This window comes from Sceloporus occidentalis, unplaced genomic scaffold (assembly GCF_023333645.1).
Source record: "Sceloporus occidentalis isolate IW3139 unplaced genomic scaffold, rSceOcc1.0.p SCAF_3, whole genome shotgun sequence".
NCBI lineage: Eukaryota > Metazoa > Chordata > Lepidosauria > Squamata > Phrynosomatidae > Sceloporus > Sceloporus occidentalis.
In genome coordinates this window covers 208,114,831-208,136,256 of record NW_028316983.1, presented here as the reverse complement: position 1 = coordinate 208,136,256, position 21,426 = coordinate 208,114,831, and the positions used below count along the sequence as shown (strand labels likewise).

The 21,426-nt window shown below is 38.6% G+C and overlaps 2 protein-coding genes across 5 annotated transcripts in view; one reads left to right on the top strand and one right to left on the bottom strand.

Annotated features, from left to right (window-relative positions):
• The window catches only part of SBSPON (somatomedin B and thrombospondin type 1 domain containing), a 26,114-nt gene extending 19,308 nt beyond the window's left edge, over positions 1-6,806 (top strand). The window contains exons 4-5 of the mRNA XM_089517458.1: positions 1,789-1,968; positions 4,149-6,806. Of these exons, the coding sequence (XP_089373584.1) occupies positions 1,789-1,968; positions 4,149-4,266 (298 nt within the window). The 3' untranslated portion in view covers positions 4,267-6,806. The remainder of the gene's footprint in view (positions 1-1,788; positions 1,969-4,148) is intronic.
• On the bottom strand, positions 6,804-21,426 carry TERF1 (telomeric repeat binding factor 1). Of its 4 annotated transcripts, XM_089517454.1 has the most exons (9): positions 21,177-21,426; positions 19,448-19,543; positions 16,848-16,978; positions 16,027-16,113; positions 14,345-14,494; positions 12,642-12,751; positions 11,238-11,341; positions 9,702-9,769; positions 6,804-7,875 (listed from the first exon to the last, which is right to left on the bottom strand). In XM_089517454.1, the coding sequence occupies exons 1-9, from the start codon at positions 21,418-21,420 to the stop codon at positions 7,717-7,719; spliced, it is 1,149 nt and encodes a 382-aa protein (XP_089373580.1). In that variant the 5' UTR covers positions 21,421-21,426; the 3' UTR covers positions 6,804-7,716. The 4 variants fall into 4 exon arrangements, with proteins under 4 accessions (XP_089373580.1, XP_089373582.1, XP_089373581.1 ...); XM_089517456.1 differs by lacking the exon at positions 14,345-14,494; XM_089517455.1 differs by lacking the exon at positions 16,027-16,113.

Genomic DNA, 21,426 nt, shown 5'->3' with positions numbered 1-21,426 from the left:
GGTGTCCAGCTATGTTACATGGATTTGTAATTGGTTAACTGGCCGAACCCAAAGGGTGCTCAACAATGGCTCCTTTTCATCCTGGAGAGAAGTGACCAGTGGGATCCCACAGGGCTCTGTCCTGGGCCCAGTGCTATTCAACATCTTTATCAATGACTTGGATGACAGAATTGGGGGCATATCAAATTTGTAGATGACACCAAACTGGGAGGAGTAGCTAATACCCCAGAGGACAGGATCAAAATTGAAAATGACCTGAATAGACTAGAAAGCTGGGCCAAAGCTAAAATGAATTTCAACACGGAGAAATGTAAGGTACTGAACTTAGGGCAGAAAAATGAATTGCACAGATATAGGATGGGGGACACCTGGCTGAATGAAACTACGTGTGAAAGGAATCTAGGAGTCCAAGTCGACCACAAATTGAACATGAATCAACAGTGCAATGTGGCAGCTAACAAGGCCAATGCGATTTTAGGCTGCATCAATAGAAGCATAGTGTCTAGATCAAGGTAAGTAATAGTGCCACTCTATTCTGCTCTGGTCAGGCCCCACTTGGAATATTGTGTCCAGTTCTGGGCATCACAATTTAAAAAGGATGTTGAGAAACTGGAGCGTGTCCAAAGGAGGGTGACTAAAATGGTGAAGGGTCTGGGAGCCATACCCTATGAGGAATGACTTAGGGATCTGGGAATGTTCAGCCTGGAGAAGAGACAGTTAAGAGGTGATATGATAGCTCTGTTTAAATATTTGAAGGGATGTCACAATGAAGAGGGAACTAGCTTGTTTTCTGCTGCTCCAGAGACTAGGACCCGGAGCAGTAGATGCAAGCTACAGGAAAAGAGATTCCACCTCAACATTAGGAGGAATTTCTTAACAGTAAGGGCTGTTCGACAGGGGAACACACTCCCTTGGAGTGTGGTAGAGTCTCCTTCTTTGAACGTCTTTAAGCGGAGGCTGCATGGCCATCTGTTGGGGATGCTTTGATTAAGATTTCCTGTATGGCAGGGGGTTGGACTGGATGGCCCTTGCGGTCTCTTCCAACTCTATGATTCTATGGACACTCTATGACAGGTATCTGCAGGGGCCTTTAGGAGTCCTTGCAAGCATTCTGGTGATGACATCCCTTGCTGCTAATCCAGCTGCAGGAAAAGAGCTGGTTGTATTCTTGTTGATCCCACTGCTTTCCAACAGCATGAAAATGGGTGTGTTGAGAGGTGGCTGTGTTGCTTACAAAGTGGGTTGTTGCATGAACAGAGCAGAATTCTGACCACCACAATTACCAAAAAGTCCAACCTATGCAATTGAAAGTCACCAACATGATTCTGATCATTATTTTATTATTCAACACTATTCACTGCTCAAATATGCTTTCCTGTCTGTATTGTACAGTAATAGAGGCAGTTTGATTTGTGATAGGTTCAAACTCAGAACTAAGTCAGTGATATGACTGACTTAGAAGCCATTGTGTTAAAAGATTGTTAGCCCTCTGAAATCATTGTCAGCTTGCTAGCTGTAAATGGCACATCGCTGTAACAAATAGAATGCAATGTTAATGCCATCAGTATATAGCATCAGTTAAAACACAAGGACTGGGTTTCATTCAGCTTACTTTGGCTTATCCAGTTACTACATAAATTTCATGTGGGCTCATTCCTTTTACAACTGACAGATAGATGACCTATTTGCATACTATTTCTGCATTGCAGACTACAGTTACTCTATAATTACAACCTAGATTTCCTGAATGGATAATTTAAGTTGTTAACAAGTTTTTCCTCCCTGAAGGAGCTACTGTGTGGAATTTAAAACTGAATCGTTGTCGCCTTATTGCTCTATGGAGACTCGCCCATATGCTCGATGGATGCAGTATCTGCGAGAAGGATATACTGTGTGTGTAACCTGCCAGCCTCCAGCAATGCATACCGTTAGCCACCGCTGTTATGGAGATGGTGTTGATGCTGATAGGTAAGCAAATGAATCTTATAGCTGAACTCCTGGCAATAAGAGAAAACTTTTAGATTATACATCATATTGAAAAAGTTCGAAACAGAAGAGAATACTGAGAAAAATTTAATGTAATGTAATTGCTTAAAACCACTTGTAGAACAGGACCACCCTTCTATGTTCTAAGGACAATAGTACTACCTAGGTGTATTCCTCTGTTGTTTTGTACAAATACTAATACTTTTTTGCTGGGTGGGGTAGTCTCCACTTCCAACCCTCATTCAAAAGCAACATCTTTGAAAGCAGCGTTATTGCGGTTTATGTCTCTCAATCAGAGCAACCATACGTAGGTGCTCACGACTGATGTCTGCAGGAGGACATGGGAGAGCACCATCTTGGTTGTAATGTCCCAATTATGGAACACCGTCTCCTTGGTGGTCCAATTGGCAGCATCATTGGTTTATTTTGGGCTTTTTATTAAAGCATTTGGGGCTTAATTTACTTCCAAGGTACATATACAGGATTTGAATTGTTGTAGCCTTTTAAAGTGTTTTCATTTGTTCTGTTTATTACATTTTTTATCCCGTCCCAGCTTGGCTGAAGAGCAGGGTATTAATAATAATAATAATAATAATAATAATAATAATAATAATTTATTGTTTTAAACTGGAAATGATTTAAACTGTTTCTTGTTATATCTATACACTGCCTTGAATAATATTTTAATAAATTTTAATAAACAATATTAGTTACTCCAGAGTAAATTGCTACAAATATATAGATGTTCAAAATATATCTTGAGGTAGATATAAGTAAACAACTTGAAGGCACACAACAACAATAACAACAAGGTGCTATAACAGAAAAAATTTCTAGTATGCAATAGCTGTACATGATGTCCCTTTACTACATCTGGAGATAGTTTGGAGTATTATATCCACCTCTGTTGCTGCTCTGATACAACACCACCATAGAAGCGTACTCCTACAGTGGTTAAAAGTCTTGAATACAAATCTTAATTGACTAGGTAGTCTGTGGTTGTTTTTAAAAAGAACTTCTGTAACTGTTGTTGTTGTTGTTAAACCAATTGCTTACATATCTGCTCCATAAAAACTGGCAAAAAATCTGTTTTTTGTGGTTTTACACTTATGGGTTGAAGGGCTCTTTGAATAAGTAACAGCTGCAATGCTCTCACTCCTTGTAAGAAAGTTATTTAACTACAAATACATAAATTATTTTTGGCTAGGCTGACTGGGAAATTCTGGAAGTAGTAATCAAAGGTATAGTAGTACTATTGAGCTGCATTTAAAAAATTTTTTTCCCCCCAGAGCAGTATCATATATATATAGATGACAATCCAGGTTTATATATAATATATAAACTGTTTAAGTGAGATTATTACTGGTTTAGGTAACTTTTTAGACTAGAAATAAAGGCACAATAGTTGCATGTTGTTTCCTTTTCTCCTTGTAAGCCTGTGGAACAATTAACAATCAAGTTAATTATAATGAGGGGGAATGATTTGTTCTGTAACTGTGAAATTGAAGGCTTTCACAGCCTGCATCCATAGGTTTTTTTGTGAGTTTTTCAGGCTATGAGGCCATGTTCTAGAAGAGTTTATTCCTGCCGTTTTGCCAGCATTGGGATCATTAATTAAACAGATACCTTGAGGTAACAGAACAATACAGAACAGAACAATACATAAATTAACATGTAAATCGCTTCCTCTCAACCAGCAGTATATATACCCCACTAACCTCCATGCCAGCATTCTCTGAAGATGCCAGCCATAGCTGCTGGCAAAACGTCAGGAATTAACTCTTCTAGAACAGGGCCTCATAGCCTGAAAAACCCACAAAAAACTGTTCTGCAACTGTTGTGAATGGGAATTGTTTTACCCCTTACTCTGGCTTCTGCTAGTTCCATCTTTTTGCATAATAGTCAAACTGAATCCAACCCATTGTATTTTTTTATTGTAAGCTATTTGTTCTCTGGGAAAACATAGCAAATGGTAGTCGCTCATGTGACAGTATTTTGCAGGTGTTGCACTGGTAGATATATCACCACAAATAATTTTACCAATTAAGTGTTAATCAGCAGTAAAGTAGTTCTTTATACAGGATGTTCTTTTAAATTGAATATTAAGATGCGATGAAGGACTAACCACCCCATTCGCATAATAAATATCTGTTCTGTTTTAGGAATAAAGTTCTTCATTGGCAAGCAGTAGGCAATCCATCCTGCCGTGGCACGTGGAAGAAAGTTCAGCAAGTGGAAGAATGCTCATGCCCTCTAGTACATAGCTTTATTTTTACGTAGCAGCTTGAACACATACCTTTGATGGAAACAAGAAAGCTACTCAAGTACTGGACTTGTGTAAAAGACATTACTTTTAAGCAAGTGAGAAGCCAAACTTTTGGAATCACACTTATCCTTTCCTGCAGTGAGGAACATTGAGGTAACAATCCCCAAATTATACCAGGCAGCTCTGAAGACAGAACTTGGTATTACAGTGGAATTTGACTTTGCATGATTGTTCGTTTGCATGATCTGAGGTGGATGATGGATGATCCAGAGTCACATGCTTCAATTTATCTTATCAGGGTCGTGATTTCTCAAGTGCAAATGTTTGCTTTGTCCACAAAATGAGAGAAACTGCTCAAATAAAACTCCTAAGATTAATATGTAAATTCCAGCCATATTCACTTTGCAACATGACCATTTCCTTAGAAACCAAATATTAAGTTGTTGGAAAGCCTGCCTGCTTAACTTGAACAAATGGTAGGAAGGCTGCTGCATAATATAGCATCTTTTCATAATGAGTGAATAGTTTCCTGCATGACTAGAGCTGTTGTGAAGCAAGAACTGCTTCCATGTGGCACCTAGTCATCTGAAACTACCCAGGTAGATTGGAAGGAAACCAAATGTGGCCTTCTGGATGTGATTATAGTGCAGCTCCTACAATCCTTAACCAGCACTGGCACTGGTGAGCAATTTAGCCACATCCGGATGGCTATACATTGTTCATCCCTGATCAGAATTTCCTTTCCTCATAAGTTCCATCTGCTAGGCTGCTTCTAATCCTTTATGTCCAAACTGCTTTCCACAGAACTGTTAAAAAGAATAGTTATTATAGCAATAGCAAGTACATTTCTATACCGCTTATCAGTGCACTTCAGCACTCCCTAAGCAGTTTACAAAGTGTAAGCTAATTGCCCCCAACAATCTGGGTACTCATTTTAGCAACTTCCTTGGAAGGATGCAAGCCTGAGTCAAGCTTGAGCCCTTTTGCTGGTATTGAACTCACAACCTTATGGATTGTGAGTGGCTGCAGTACAGGCATTTAACCACTGCGCCACCAGGGCTCCTAATTATTATTATTATAATAGCAGGATAGAAATAAAAGCAGTGTGGTGTAGTGGTTTGAGCATTGGGCTACAATTCTGAAGACTAGGGTTTGTTTCCCAGCTCGGCCATGAAAATCATTGGGTGACCTTGTGCAAGTCACATGCTCTCAGCCACAGGGGAAGGTAATGGCAAACTTCATCTGAACAAATCTTGTCAAGAAACTCCCATGACAGGTTCACCTTAGGGTTGCCATAAGTTGGAAACAACTTGAAAGCACACAGCAGCATTCAGAAATATCAGCAATGAAGATTTAAGATTAACACAAATGCAAAAGGAGAGCCGCTCACCTGCTTCAGTTCGGTCTCTGAATTAGAATGACTTACATGTAAGAAAACCGCTACCCGCAAAGGCTTGCAAGCATCAGAATTTTTTTACATTTAGATTGGGTTGTGGAAAATATGGCATGCTACACCCATTTTTGTGGCCCCTGAACTTCTAGCTCTCTTTAATTACCAACAAGTTGAAAAGAAAGTGGTAGGAGCAGAGGATGATGTAGTTTGTTAACATGTTTTGCAGTAAATTACCACTACAGAATCTCCATCAGCGAACAAATGGAGTTAAAAGCAAGTGTAAGTGTTTTCATGAACACGGGAAATGTTGAGTTATACCTTCTTTCTTATTAGTTCTCAGGATTTAGGAGACAGAGAAAAATCTTCCTCTCCTTCTGCAGATGAAATGACACAGAATGCCATTGAGATCTAGCCTGTCTTCTTTTTTTGGGGTGTGTGTGTGAGGGACAGGAATTCCCCAATTTTTGTCTTTTGCAGCAAAGAGTATGAGTGGTGATGACGATTACAGCAAGCGAATTATATCCCTTCTCCTCTTGCAGCTAGTATAGCAGAAAGAGGACAACTGAGGGTGTGTGTTGAGTGGGATTGAGATGTTGTTTTGGAACCTTTGGGGACAGAAGCCTTAGAAAAGCCCTCCCCCATCTGCTTTTTCAGTCACAGTAGTTGTACAGAAATAGGGGGAGCAACTGAGATCTTGCTTGTCCTGTCTCCTTTGGTCATGAAAACCCATGGTTATTTACAGACAAATTTGTTTATAAGGAATTTAATGTTATAATTTAATTCATTAAAATATCAGTCACAGAAATGTTTAATAATAAAGAAATAATGAAGTGTGGCCCTTGGCCATTTCAAACATCTGGAATGTGGCCCTGTGGTTGTCCAACCCTGATCAATTACCTCTTAAATGATGTAATATTCATGATATAAAAATATTTTTTTCTCATGACAGTTCCATCAGAAATGGAGGTCTTGAAACATGGTAGCCCACTTTGAGAAAATGAACTAGCTTTATATTTGGAACCTCTTGCCTTAGTAAAAGCTGTGGTGAACCATACTAATAATGTAGAGTACCATTCCTAAAAAAACATATAATGCAAATGAGCAGCTTTACAAATGCAGTATACGTGTGAAATAAAAGTCAGAGAGACAAGGACTTATAAAATATTGTTTATATTGCAGGTATGTTATTACCATACTTTCCATTCACAAATTCGCAATAAAGTAAGATATACAGTACCAACTTCATGGGTTATCAAGGGAAGCTTAGTTAGTTTGATAAGTCTAGATGGTATTAATTACACTATTTTAGACCCTCTGGCTCTGGGGTAGTAGCTATATACAACAATCTATATACAGTAAACCTTCCTTACTCCAATACAATTCTCTTCCAAATAATGTACAAATAAGTGGTTAATTTTGGATATGTTATTAAGTAAAAGAAAATTAAGCCAGCCAACCTTGGTTTTTCCAATGCTTAAGTTAAAAAGGCAGCACTCTTATAACTACTAAGAACTGTTACAGCACAATATTAATACTGGCAGTTTTGAACAAGTGACAGTTGTCTGGAGTTAACCCCTTTCCTGTTCCCAGAAGCATAATTTCATTGTTTTTTGACATTTGGCACCAAATAGTTAACTAGCCATATTTTTCTTATGGAGAACTCTGTGAAGGGCCTTTAGTTTGCTTATGATAGATAACAGCACAGTCCATGGATGTTCAAGTCTTCAGTTGGGTTTTACCTTTTCTTTTATTTTTATCCTTAGAATAGTTTTGTAGCAGTATTTTATGCAGTAATGCAGGAGATACAAATGAATCATTCTGATGCTACATGGCGTCACCATTCTATTCAGTTGAAAATCAAATAGAAAACCTCTTACCATTCCCTCTGCAATTCTGAATACCTTAAGATGCATAAAAAGCATTAAAATGTTATAGACCCATGTACATTAATTAAATACAAACCTCATAAATATAGTGTACATGTAAAAATGACACCTGATCACACATTTAAATCAAGACACCACGGTGAGGGAAGGACAGGGAAACAGCTAAGGAATGTGGAAAAGGCAGTTTAAACCATGCCTAATCGGACCATAGTTCTCCATCTGTCTTTCAGCATTACGTTAGTTCGTTCATTAAAGTCATAATGTTGAAGAATTTTAATCCAGTTTCCTACTCCAAACTTCTCCACACCATTTTTAAGTTTCTGATCTTCTTCCCAACTCCATCGCTTTAGGGAAGGGGGAAAAAAAGACAGCGGTGTTTAAATACACACTTAACTTTTAAAATGCTTAAATCTTCAGTTTCAGTAATGAGTTGAAAGAAACCTTCAGTTCCTGGCAACTTATATTTCTAGGATGGAAAAAGTTAATATTAAGTCTTTGCATATTTGCATCCTATAGATGTGAAGCATTTCAAGGATTTGCTCTACAGGGCATAGCAAAATGGTCCATCCACCCCCCCCCCCCACCCTGAATGAGATCTGCTGTCTAAACTGTTTATGTGGAAAGTTCTAGAAATACTGTACTTTACAGAAAGCATCAAATCTGATGTGTAAATGTAGACGAGACATCACAGATAATACAATGGCCACTGTATATTATAGTATGATTTTTTTTCTAAGCCACATCAACCAAAAGTTGCCAATTACTTGATTTCCATATCTATCATAATATATGCTCTATGACCAATGGTTTAAGACATGACTGTAACATGACCTTCTGGATTATATCTTGAACTGCAAAAGTTTAAGATCAAGATACAGACCCATATATGTAAATTAACTATGACAATAACTCGGTGGGAACCAGAAGATTGACATGAACTACTGCTATGACATTCAATAGCCATCACTATTGACATGAGGACACTCAAGTCATTTGTAATATCAGAAGAGCTGCCTTCTGCCTAAGTTTTCAATAATAAAGAATTTGGATAAATAGAAAAAGTCATATGCCTGCTTATTGTAGGAGAAACTTGGAATTGTTCAAGGAGAAGGCAGATGTAAGCCAGGGATTGCCAGCTTCCCAAGCCTGATGAGCCAAGAACCTCTCCTGCCAAGCTTTGATGTCTTTGCCAAGGTCTGAGCACAGAGGAGGATTATGTGAGGGCAGGAGCTTTTTGCCTTTCTTTGGCTAAGTAGTTTCAACAAAAGTGCCAGAAGAGGTGACGCAGGTAACTACTAGACAAAGGGCCTTTTCAGTGGTGGTGCCCTGATTGTAGAATGCTCTCTTCAGTGATAGTTTCACCTGGTCTTTGCTCTTTTTGGTGTCAGATGAACACTTTATTGTCCCAGGATTTCTGTTTTGTCCTTTTTGGATCTTTTGCAATCTTGTTATTCTCTGTCACTGGCTTTATTTTCATTTTATTCTGTTCTACCGTTTGTTTTACTTTGCATACTTTGACTACAAGTTTTAATGCAAACTGTCCAGAAGATTATTATTGGGTAGAATATAAATATTATAAGTAAATAAATATGTGACAGTACCACTTAGTTCTTCTCACTAATTGATACATAGCAAGTTCCTATGCTGAGTAGAATGTTCTGTTGAAAGTAGAAGCAGCTAGATACTTTTGTCTCACATCGTCCTAATTTATGTATTTTCAAAACCTTGGAGAAGTAGGCTAAAATAGGCCTGAAACAGATGGGCAAAAAGCACCAGCTTTGGCCTGATCTGGGGACGTGGTGTTCAGATGATGCATGCCCTCAGATAGAGCTGAAGCTGTGCTCTGGGTAACTAAGGTGGCTTGGGGCCACTGGGAAATGGAGTGCAAAAAAGTGCTCCTTGCTGCCAGCCCATTTGGGATTGTGGTTGCAGCCAGCCTTGGGACTGTGGTGTCTGGTTGTTGCGGTCTCATGCCAAACAGGGTGTGGCTGGAGGCTGTTCCAAGTTACTGGTTTGCTTGACCACATAGAAAATGCATGGTTATAGGAGGATAGTCACCTGCAGGAAGCTTCTTTAAACTGGAATTTTGCTGACTCCATGGTAGTTTTTAACATCCTCCTAATGTGATAATATAATATGAACAAGATTTCAGAATCTTCCCCATTCATACCTGTTTCTTTTGACCTGTTGACAGACAACTTTGTTGACCATTTTCAATATTCTGCAACTCTTTCTTACCTAGTTAAGATACACAAAATAAGTATTTCATATTCTTTAAACTGAATGTATTATTAATAGCCTTATACTGTGATTATTTGTTTATTGCAGGCTGACTTAAGACCAAGTAGAAGCAGATTTAATTCATAGCTTAACTGTAATATTTAAACACAGTAACAAAAATAGCCATTTATGTAGATACAATGGAAACTTCGTGCAATACATTGAGCAGGGACTATTGTTCTGATACACTACATTTTCAATCAGTCAGGTATGCTTTTTATTGAAAGTTCCTGCACGGCAGGGGGGATGGCTCTTGTGGTCTCTTCCAACTCTATGATTCCATGATTTTATATTGTGAAAAATGCATTGAAATTAGTCCCTGATAAGACACAGACATGGCCATCATTACATTTGTCTGATTTTACATAGCAACAAATGAATGTCACAGCAGTAATTTAAAATGAAATGAACAAATAGACATATCTAGACACATCATACAAGATGTGTTATGTTGTTGATTAAGAGCAACAGATTTCCAGAACTCTTACTTGGTAGGCTATTTCATAGAGAGGAGTTAAAAGGTTAGGTTTCTACCTCTTTTTGACAAATTAAAACATAAAGTATTTATAGGTAAAAAAATTATACAGTCCTCCCTTCCCATTTGTGGATTTGTGAATTTGATTATTTGCAATCTCAACATGATCGGCTGCAGCTGTCCCAGGCACAGGAGAAGGTGGGCGGGGCTCTCCCTCTAGCTGCCCAGTCTCCTTCTCTCATGCGCAGGACAGGTGGCTGCAGCTTTTCCAGGCATTGGAGGAAGAGGGGGCATGACTTGCACTATTCACAAATTTTCTATATTTGTGGGGGTCTTGTTCCCTTAACCCCCGCAAATATGGAGGACGACTGTACAGTGGACCCTTGTTATACGCTGGGGTTTGGTTCCAAAATCCTCCATGGATAACAAAATCCATGGATGTTCAAGTCCCATTAAATATAATGACATAGCAAAATGGTGTCCCTTATAAAAAAATGGAAAATCAAGGTTTGATATTTGAAATTTATACTTTTTTTGAACCTTTTCAGACTGTGGATCCTTGAATCCGTATATTAAAAAATCTGTGTATAAGAAGGGCCGAATGTACTTCAAAACATAATCATGCTGATACACATGCCTCATTGCCTGAAATGACCACAGGAAACTGTCATGTAAAAAGCTCATTTTCATCATCTATATCCTGCCTATTCCCCACAAGACTGGGGCTCAAGATGGCTTATGAAACAATATAATTAAAAACCTACAGAAAGTCAACATTAAAATAGAATTAAATTATAACTATTACATAAAATTTAAGGCTGCAACTCCAGTATTAGTGCATAATGTTTTTCAGCATTTTCACAAGTTTGAAACTAAGAACACAAGCCTAATCATTTCTTCAGCAAAATTAAAATAGGGATTGTATCAGCTGACAGGATCTGTAACACTTACTTTTAAGAACATTTTGTTTCCTCTTTTTTGGTCTCAAGGACGGTTTTATCTGCCCTGGATTAATAAATGTTTCATCAGCGAAGGAATAAAACTGTTTATCAGATCTGTAACAGAATTGGAAAGACAGATATTTCAAACTTTGACATTTAGCTAATAATACTGAATACAGTGCTTGAAAAATGATTTTTCCTCTGTATGTGGCCACCAGTTTCTTGCTTCATGGCGTTTCTACCACCTTGCTCTATTATTAATTGGGAAGAAGCTGAACATAATTTGAGAACAAATATATTAGTACACTCATTCCTCCATATTTGCGGCTTTGATTATTCAAGGATTTGATTAATATGTCTTCTCTACGAGTATCTAGGTCCTCCAGTGCAGCCCTACAGTCAACTGTAACTAAAATGTACTGAAAGACCTAGAGGTTCCTAGAGAGAATACTCTACTAGGACTTTGTAGCTCCCCCAGGGCAGTTCTATGGTCAGTGTTTGTTGAATGTTGACCATAGAGTTGCTTTGGAGGACCCAGAGATTCCTAGAGAGGTGCCCTCGCAGGTAAAAACATGCTTTTGTTATTTGCAGTTTTTCCATATTCACGGGGGTCTTATACCCCTAACTCTAGCAAATATGGACAGATAAGTGTATATAATTTACATACAATTTATATATAGTACAAGTATATAATTGAGAATAAACCCAAGGTAACATAACAGCACTCTTGAACAATTGTTAAGATACATTACAAAAGAGACCTATGTAGTAAAGAAAAAAGCAAACACAATTTTTAGTTAGCCAGTGTGGTATAGAGGTCTGAGTGCTGGACTATGACTCTGGAGACCAGGGGTCAAATCTTCATTGAGCCATGATACCTACTGGGTGACCTTGAGCAAGTCTCATACTCTCAGCCTCAGGATGATAATGGCAAAGTCTTAGGTTCAAGGCAGAAACAACTTGAAGGCACACAACAAGATAAAGGTAAAAAACAAAAGAAATCATAGGTTCAAACACACTGCTGAAATAATCCAGTTAGAGACTGCTTTAACCGCCCTGACTCAATGCTAGGGAATCTTGGGAATTGTAGTTTATTGTGGCATCACAGCTCTCTGCCAGAGAAGGCTAAATGTTAAACAAAGCTACAGTTCCCAAAATTCATAGCACTGAGCCAGAGCAGTTAAAGTGGTTTCAAATTGGATTATTTCTGCAGTGTGTTTTGGACTACAGATTTCCAGGAATTTCAGCATAAACCTGCATAAGGACATGTACAGTATTATCTATGTTTTAATAAAATTTCAGCAACAAAACTATACTTCATATCCAGCATAGCTGTGTTGGCCAAACAGCAAAGTACAATAACATCCCAAAGTACTGAAGTACTGTGTTTCAATAGGAGACTTATGGTACTAACCTTTGCGTAATTTCAAAATAGTTTTCTATGTTTACTTCCATTAATTTATCATATTCTACAGGGACCATGATTTTTTCTGAATATTTAGTTTCTACCTCTTTTGTAGCTTCCTGTAAAACAAAACAACCTTATTTAAAGATTTTTATACTGATTTTCAAATTGTTGCTAGGAGCCTTCGAGCTGACTCTGGCTTATGGCCACCCTGTCATACTGTAACATTTTGAGGGCAAGATTTATTAAGAGGTGGTTTGCCATTATGATCTTGCCCAAGGTCATCCCATGGTTTTCCATGGCTGAGAGGGTATTCAAACCTTGATCTTCTGGAATCTTAGTATGACATTCAAACTACTACAGCACATTCTTTTTTTTTAAAGACAAAGCCCTAAATGCAATTGTTACTCCCAGTTTGAGCAAGCCCATTGAATCAATGGAACCTATATATAACTTCCACTGAATCTACTCCAATACTAGCATATTTATGCCAGACCTCTTTCTAGAGCATTTTACCACCAGTGTCATGAAAGATTTAAAATGTAAGTTTTTAAATAACTAAAAATTTTACATTAAGAAGAGCAAAGTAAAACAGTTTCTGATTCAGACAAATAACCTGCACAGTAAGTCTTTAAAAACCAAACCATCATTTCACCCAAGACAGATATAAACAAAAAGTTTAAAACCTGCCTAAATGTAGGAAAGAAAGGCTTTAACTTCCCTTAAGAGAGAATTCTATATAGTCACCTCAGGCATACAAGTAGGTAGTGGTTTGAGCAATGGACTACAACCCTACAGACCAGGGTTCGAATCCTAGATTCGATAGGATGAAGCTACATGAAGCTGCATTTTGTCCACTCCTGACGTACAATAATTGCAAACTCATTCAGTACTAATTAGGACAAATTATTCACAGATATACTACAAATCAGAGAACCAACATAGTTTAGTGATCTGAATGTTGGACTATGACTCTGGAGACCAGGGTTTGAATTCCTGCTCAGCCGTGGAAACCTACTGGGTGACCTTGGGTAAGACACATTCTCTCTGTTCCTGAGAAGGCAAAACCGCTTCTGGACAAATTTTGCCAAGAAAGCCATGTGATATTTGCCAGAAATTACTTGAAGGCACACAACAACAACAAATACAAGAAGGGAGTCTATGGCTGATTTTTCAGATCCAGACACATTTATACAGGTGCAGGCATTTCTTCATTAACATCATTCTAAACCATTAACATTAACAGTAATGCATTAGTCTTGAAAACTATTGTGCCCATCAACTACAATTTTATTCTTTTTGTAGTGCTGTATGCAGTGGTTAAATGCCTGTACTGCAGCCACTCACTCAAAACCATAGGGGTTGCGAGTTCAATACCAGCGAAAGGGCTCAAGCTTGATTCAGGCTTACATCCTTCCGAGGTCGCTAAAATGAGTACCCAGATTGTTGGGGGCAATTAGCTTACAATTGTAAACCGCTTAGACACTGCTAGTTTGGTATGAAGCGACATATAAATGAAGCTGTTTTGCTGTACATATTTTAATGAGCATATTTCAAAATGAGTAATGAATTCATTCACCATATAAAATGGCAACTGAACATGAACTGGGTATTTTTCAGCTCCAAGTCCTTAGTATTTTGTTTTGCCTTTGAAGCAATATTATCCAATGTTATTCAGATTTTAGTGTTTAGTTCTCTTGTTTTCAACATACCTTCATTAGAAAATTATTAGATTCATCATTCAAGAAAACAGTGATGTAAGACTTGATTTTTTCAATCAGAAGACTGAAACTGAAATACTGAAGAAATGGATGGTATGGATCTTTCTGTTTTGCTACTGCAGACAGCTTCATTCTCAAAGGCTAAATCCAGAAAATTCAAAATATACAGTGTTAATGTTGTCAATTACATCCTTATGACATAGACCAAAACAAATTTTTAATTCTAAATAGACTAGACATATCAAATAAATAAGATTTAATTCATTCAATTAATCTACATAACTGGATGTTTCAGAAAGGTCTTTGAATATGTGGTGTTGTACTTTTATTCATTGTTATGCTTTTAATGCTTTAAATTATTACTGTTGTGTGCCTTCAGGGCATTTCTGACATACAGAAACTCTAAGGTGAACCTATTATGGGGTTTTCTTGGCAGGATTTCTTTACAGGTTTAGCATTGTTTTCCTCTGAGGCTAAGTGTCTGTAACTTGTCCAAGGCCATGCAGAGGGTTTCCATGGCTTAGTTGGAGATATGAACCTTGATCTCCCAGAGTCCTATTCCAATACTCAAACCATGCTGGTTCTGGTTTAAATTTGGGCTGTTTTAACATAATAGTTTATTTTTAAAAAAACTTTTAAAATTATAATCACTCTTTTTAGTTATATTTTTAAAGTATGCTGTGAGCCATCCTAGGCCCTATATTGGGAAAAAGGTATAAATTAAATATTTACATAAGTTTAGACTTACCAAGTTTGAAAGATCTAATGGATCTATAACAGAGATTAACAACTGCCTTGGGAATTCATGATCACTATGTACACCGCTTTGATCACTGCGGAAAAGCGGTATAGAAATAAATTTTATTATTATTATTATTATTATTATTATTATTACTACTACTACTGATTCACATCTGTGACCCTTACATATTCAATGGTGTAAGGAATACATAGGGATAATAAGAGTTTCCAATCAGGACTTACTAGGCATCAGCCACTGTGAGTGATGGATCTGTTCTCCTGTAGATTGGGACACAGCAGACTGATGTTTCCACTCTACTCCTGTGAGCATTCTCTGGTGTAAGGAGGAATTGCAACAGGGATCCTGTTTTTGATTATCACACTGCAGATCACTGGCAGGACAGGGAGTGGGCTGGAGAACAGATCTAGAATTTCAGCCTTCATTTAGGCCTTATACCAGGGGTAGGCAACTCTTTTGAGCCGGGGGCCGGGTTGCTGTCCCTCAGACAACTGGGGGGCCAAAGCCAAAAAATAAATAATTAAATAATTTTTAAAGAATTAAATAAATAAATAAACCGGGACAAATGTAGGACAAAAATTTCAAATGGAGGGCACTTTTTAGATTAAAAAATAGAGGACACGTGAAAAAATTTGCTGATTTTTTAAAACATGTTAAGATAAATGCATGTTTCTGAGACTTCTATAGACAATCGCCCCCCAAAGGCCCCGGCGGCAATCGGCGGCAGGACTGGGCTGGGGCCAGTCCCAAGGCCTCGCCAGGCCACATCCGGCCCGCGGACCGCAGGTTGCCTACCCCTGCCTTATACTTTTACAAACAGATGTTCACTGGCAAAAATACTAGTCCTTTTAGGTAGTTTGATCTATTTCTATTTAAGAGGGTTTCAAAACATGTCTTGCTTATCCAGTATTACCTCATTTGAGAGAGAATCTGGAAATAATCTTTCTATGACCTCTGCAGCCTCCTTAAAATATCCCTTCTCCATATACACTGCTACAGCCTGAAAAGAAAAAAAAGTGAACATATTGTTTTCCATCTAATAAATTCTGGGCTGGTAAGTAATTGTGGTAAACCTTGCTAACCTTGTATCTCTCAGATGTTTTGGATTGCAATTCACATCAGCTCCAATTAATATGACCAGTTCTAAAGGATACTGGGAGTTAGTCCAATACACCTAGAAGATCAGATTGGGAAGGCCAGTTTCAGAAAAATCCATAATTTCTAAGAAATTTGAGACCAAAGCTTAACATTATGACCAATCAAACGTTCCAGTGACCAGTTAGTTTTCTTTTCTAAGACTTTATTCTAATGGCATGATGGTTATGCTTTATCTAAGAGTCCATGAAGTAGTACAGGTTGATTGTCCCTTATCTGAAATGTTTGGGACCATAAGTGTTTTGGATTCTTTCTGATATTGGAATATTTGCATATACATAAGGAGATATTTTGCAGATGGGACCCAGGTCTAACCATGGAATTCATTTATGTTTTTATATACCTTCATATACATAACCTGAAAGGATTTTTTTTAAAAAAATTAAAATAATTTTGAGTCTGAAACAAAGTTTTTGTATACTGAACCATCAGAAAACAAATGTGTCACTATCTCAGCTACCCATGAAAAATGTTTTGGATTTTGGAATTCCACATAAGAGAGATACAACCTATAAAGAAATTGTATTCTGACTTCCTTCAATCGCCCATTCAGAAGGCTAGTAAGAGCTATAAACAGACCTGAATCTGAATCAAGCGCTTGATATCTTCATGTAGTTTCTCTTGTTTGTTTTGCGATTTTAGAAATGAAGTCCAAACCAAGAAAGCATTTTCCAGTGGTGATAGTCTTTGTTCACTCTCAAAATGAGACTCTTATGAGGAAATAAATTGATAAAGTTTAACAATAATCTTATAACTCTTTGCAGACTAAAAAACATTTAAACACACCAATTTACCAGTTATACAAGAAGTCAGACCTCTATTGTTTGCACACTGGGTTTGGTTAGACTAGTGTAACCAGACAGATATTACAAACACAAACAAATTAAATGTTACTGTTTCAAGACAGTAACCTTTAACTCAGAAATTCTAAAATACACCATTTGCAATATTACAAAATGGTATCTACAATCATGTAGAACACCAATTTTGACTGTATAGTTATCAATTGGATTTTCCATCACAACCACAATTCTAGTACACTCTTCATGTCTGTTCATTCCTCTTCCAACATCACCCAGACCAGTCATAGTATTTAATGATTATTAAGTAAAACTTTCCATAAATTATTGTATGAACAGAACAGGTGGATAATACTGACCACTGTTTAAGATATACTCAGCAGGTTATTTGGGATTTACATTCAACAAATAATTTAGAAAATGTATGAAAATAAGAAATATCAAATTCTTATCTCAATTCTAGAGTGTAAAACACAAATAACCTCCACCTTATTTGCTTTTTGTGACTCAAGATAGAAGACAAAAATCACCTTTTAAAGCAATTATTTGTAGAACTACAGCACTCATTTTCAACATTTTCTGAGCAGCTAGAGTAAATAGCCAGTCTCACTGAACCCGCTGAGAAGTCTATGCACCCATCTCCTTACTAAAAGCAGCAGATATCCCAGTGTTACTGTATCAGCTCCTTTAGTCTTTTGCAACTTAACATCAGCCTTTGTTACTTAGGAAAACTTGCTTGCCTGTCCACCTTTTGACTGAAGCATCAATCATGCTCTGCTATCACTGGGTATTAAAAGAAAATATTCCCATGCAGGAGAAAAAATAAACTCTGAAGATGCCAGCCACAGATGCTGGCGAAACGCCAAGAAGAAACTCTTCTAGAGCATGGCCACATAGCCTGAAAAACCCACATAAAACTATAGAAAAATAAACTGTTTATTGCTACTGATTTTAGTCCATATTTAAGAAACATTTCTAATTTGCATTTTTACTGCTCAGCAAACACTGGTTCTTATGCACTTCACTGATGCAACAAATTCTCCACTAAAAACAGATTACCATTTCAGGTGAAATGTAACGCTTCAAAAAAGTAAGTTAATGGCTTGAAGTTTCTTCTCCCTTGTGGTTTGCTTAAGGAAGCAAAAATCTTTTTGGGGGGATAAAAACCAACAACCCAGATAGACTGCCTTCTCTGAATGTGGCTGCCAGGTCCCCTTCAGCAACCACAAATCACTTGCTGGAGATCTCACATATTTGTGAACAGACATGACACTGCTGGCTCCTACCTTACCACTGAGTTGTATGGATACATGAGTCCTCTGCCAGAAGATTTGGAAATCAGCCTCTCACTGTTTGCCAGGTAGCCCCTTGAAGCAGTAACACACACTTGTTTGCATACATCTTCATTGCTCAGGCCAAATAAAGAGTGCCTTTGTTTTGGGTTCAGAGGGCCACAATCATTTTCTCAGTTTGTACCACATTTTCGACCAACAACAAGAATAGCAAGTACTGTACAGTACATTTCTATACCACTTATCAGTGCACTTAAGCACTCCCTAAGCGGTTTACAATGTGTAAACCAATTGCCCACAACAAGCTGGGTACTAATTTTATTGACCTTGGAAGGATGCCAGGCTGAATCGACCTTGGAGCCCCTGGCTGGTATTGAACCTTACAACTGTGAGTGGCTGCAGTACTGGCATTTAACTACTGAGCCACCAGCAGTGTGTAGAAGAATCACAAGACAAGCTCTGTCAAGAACAGACAGTACAGACAGGAGCCCTGGTGGTGCAGTGGATAAATGCCTGTACTGCAGCCACTCACTCACAATCTATAAGGTTGCGAGTTCAAGACCAGCAAAAGGGTTCAAGCTCGACTCAGGCTTGCATCCTTCCGAGGAAGTTGCTAAAATGAGTACCCAGATTAGCTTACATTTTGTAAACCACTTAGGGAGTGCTTAAGTGCACTGATAAGTGGTGTAGAAACGCACTTGCTATTGCTATTTTAGACCCCAATAATATCTGCCGTGTGTTCCCTCCTTATCTAAACTATGTCAAAGGGAAGACCAGTGGTTCCCAAAATCTGGCCCTCCAGCTGTTTTGTACTTCAACTCCCAATAGCCCCAGTCAACTTGGCCAACAGTCAGGAATTCTGGGAGTTGAAGTCCAAAATGTGTAGAGGACCAAAGCTTGGGAATCATTGGTAGAGACTGTTAAGCTCCTCAAAAGAAGGAGGTCTTCTATCACTTTATATTATGTCACTATGAATTACCATGTGCACTGATGGCACTAAACAATTACAGCAGCCTCATCTGATTAACCTGTCTGCAATTATAATTTAAAGTGAAACATGAGAGGGAAAAACAGCAACATGTTTTACCGAGCAACTTTCCTTCTCCGACATATGCCAGCAGCTGACAAAGGCACACTGTTTTCACCTGATGAATTTCTATTTTGCGTAACCCTTTGATAATAGCTGAAATAAAGAAAGCAGATATGGTTAACTGATTTTTGTTCCTGCAGTGCCACTGTGTGGTTACCAGTATCAGCAACTTGGCCAGTAATCCCATATGTTGTTACTTGAAACCATGGCGCCCAAAATGGAACTACTTTCCAAATAAATGTATTTAGGACTGGAGTACTGAGGGGCAATTTATATTTAGTCATTGCCACTAATGCTCTTTCAATAAAGCCCACATGACTGGTCAGACTGCCAAATTACATTTACATTTGTTCCCCTTTAAACTGCGTTTTATAGTTATTCTAGACTGCAGAGGGAGCCAGAGTACTTAAGAGTACTGAATGGTTTTGATGGTAACAAGGGAGGCAATGATGCTATTTAAAATAATAATAATAATAATAATAATAATAATAATAGTAATGTGACCATTGTTATTTTGCTCATTGCTTATTATAGGGTCATTCAGGGCCATTTTTGATTTTGCTCATGTTTCTTAAAACATGCTTTAGAAAGTAACATACAGTGGTCCCTCCACATTCGCTGGGGTTAGGGGTACAGGAGCCCCATGAAAAGTGGGGGGAAACGCAACTAAAAACACACACACTATTTTCTTTTAACCGGAAAGAACACCTCTCTAGGAATCTCCAGATCCTCCAATGCAACTCTATGGTCAGCATCTTCAAGAAGTTGGAGGATCCACAAACGCCTAGAGAAGTGTTTTCTCTAGGAACTTCTAGGTTCTCCAGCACAACTCTATGGTCAACTTTCAGCAGAGTTGCGTTGGAGGACACTGAGATTCCTAGAGAGAACATATTAGTCAAAACTGCAAATAATGAGATCCACAAAAGTCAAAGCCTCAAACACGGAGGAGGGCTGACTGTATTTCCTGATGAAGAATCCAGTGGAGCTCCAAAAGGGTGCATCATGCATTTTGTGCATTTCAGCTGCCCAAGAAAGGTATGACTGTTCTGTGGATTTTGGCTGTCACTGTATATTGCTAACATATTACTTCCAAGTAAACTTGGATGCTACTCCTTGGAAAATAACTCAGTGACAAATGAATATGTGTTTGTTTTCAAAACGAAGAACTAGATTTAACCCAATACTTTTTAAAACGAACACTTTATTATGCCTTCAGTGTTGGTCACATGAGCGACCAGTCCCTGCTCCGCAGCCTAATTGCGGTAGTTCTCAAAGACTTCGACTCTGGTCCCGAAGACACTGCAGAAATGATCCAGTTTGAGACCCCTTGAACTGCCCTGGCTCAGTGCTAGGGAACTGTGGGAAATGTACTTTTGTTAGGCATTTAGACCTCTCTGTCAGAAAGCGCTCTGGTGCCACAATAAACTACAATTCCCAGGATTCCCTAGCACTGAGCCAGCGCTTTGGTCTTCAGCTCCCAGAAGCCCCTAGACAGCTTGGCCAGCAGTCAGGAATCCTGGGAGCTGAAGTCCAAAACATCTGGAGGAGTAGAGTTTGGAAACCAGTGCCTTTTAGGGCCAAATATCCAGCCCGAGGAGGGCTTCTGGCACAATGGGGGGCATTGCCCGAGAGGAAGATGGCCGCCTTGACCTCACCGCCCTCACTCTCCCCAAATCCCGCCGAGTCTCGCGAGAGCTTCCCTTACTCTCGCCCCCCCATTCCTCACTCAGCGCCAGCTCTCGGCTCCGCTCGAAATCTTTCCGGTTTTCCTCGCAAAAATGGCGGCAGAGGCAGCGGCAGGCGAAGTCGAGCATCCACCCGGCGGCCACTACCTCCGCCTCCGGGGAAGGGAACGGGCAAGCCTTAGCCTTAGCCTTAGCCGCTGCTGCTGCTGCTGCCGCCGCCTTCTTTGCTAAGGAAACAGGCCGAAGGGACGAATCCGTTACACTCTCCTCCTCCGCTTCCGCCATTTTGAG

Coding starts and splice junctions, on each gene's coding strand:
- TERF1 (XM_089517454.1), bottom strand. CDS start 21,420: ATGGCGGAAGCGGAGGAGGAGAGTGTAACGGATTCGTCCCTTCGGCCT. Junction 14,495..16,026: donor CAGATTCTCTCTCAAATGAG/GTAATACTGGAT, acceptor TTCTGGATTTAG/CCTTTGAGAATGAAGCTGTC. Junction 9,770..11,237: donor GAAACAAAATGTTCTTAAAA/GTAAGTGTTACA, acceptor TATCTTAACTAG/GTAAGAAAGAGTTGCAGAAT.